Genomic DNA, 870 nt, shown 5'->3' on the forward strand with positions numbered 1-870 from the left:
TTAATGACTGTCACTAAATGGAATATATGATAGACATTAATTCGAATAAGTGACTGTCACTGAATAACATTTGTGTCCCACCTCGCCTGCCATACACGTGAGCGTGAATGCACATGCGTGTGTCTCTGGCTATATGCCTGTCTGTGCAAGTTTTTAAAACGTCAACACTACTTAATTTACGCGGAATACCTCATTTCGGGCTACGATACAGTTTTCGTAGTGCACTTCTAAAACTACACTTATGGAACATAGTCAACATACACATGGCTTTTTTGAAGATGACTTTACGAATACGCCAATCGTCACAACAGTAAGCTGGTCCGTCTTCCTCATCAATGCACGCAGCAACAACCTTCTTTTTTGGTTGGCAATAGACATATTCGTCAGGAATTGGACTGCAAACGAAAAATAGGTATACAGGTTCAGATACAGATATACATGTTACACAGTTACACAATGATGTCATTACATATCAATAAATATATAGTTTCTCCCATATTATCAAATATTATATATGACACGGCATCACGTGGGCAATTTAAAAGCATAACATTTAAGGATAAATATGTCTTACAAACGTAGGATAATCATCGCCTTACCTAGAAAATAATTACAAAAATATACAGTTTCAGCAAAAATGTAACTACTCGCTCACCCACTTACTCGCTCACCCACTTACTCACTCACACACTCACTCACTCACTCACTCACTCACTCACTCACTCACTCACTCACTCACTCACTCACTCACTCACTTACTCACTCACTCACTCACTCACTCACTCACTCACTTACTCACTCACTCACTCACTCACTCACTCACTCACTCACTCACTCACTCACTCACTCACTCACTCACTTACCCGCATC

The 870-nt window shown here is 39.9% G+C and overlaps 1 protein-coding gene across 1 annotated transcript in view; it reads right to left on the reverse strand.

Annotated features, from left to right (window-relative positions):
• Nucleotides 1-870, reverse strand: part of LOC106815385 — a 3978-nt gene continuing 3108 nt past the window's right edge. Inside the window, exon 4 of the mRNA XM_014819839.1 lies at nt 1-395. Within this exon, the coding sequence (XP_014675325.1) occupies nt 191-395 (205 nt within the window). The 3' untranslated portion in view covers nt 1-190. The remainder of the gene's footprint in view (nt 396-870) is intronic.

The sequence above is a fragment of the Priapulus caudatus genome, unplaced genomic scaffold (assembly GCF_000485595.1).
Source record: "Priapulus caudatus unplaced genomic scaffold, Priapulus_caudatus-5.0.1 Scaffold1103, whole genome shotgun sequence".
NCBI lineage: Eukaryota > Metazoa > Priapulida > Priapulimorpha > Priapulimorphida > Priapulidae > Priapulus > Priapulus caudatus.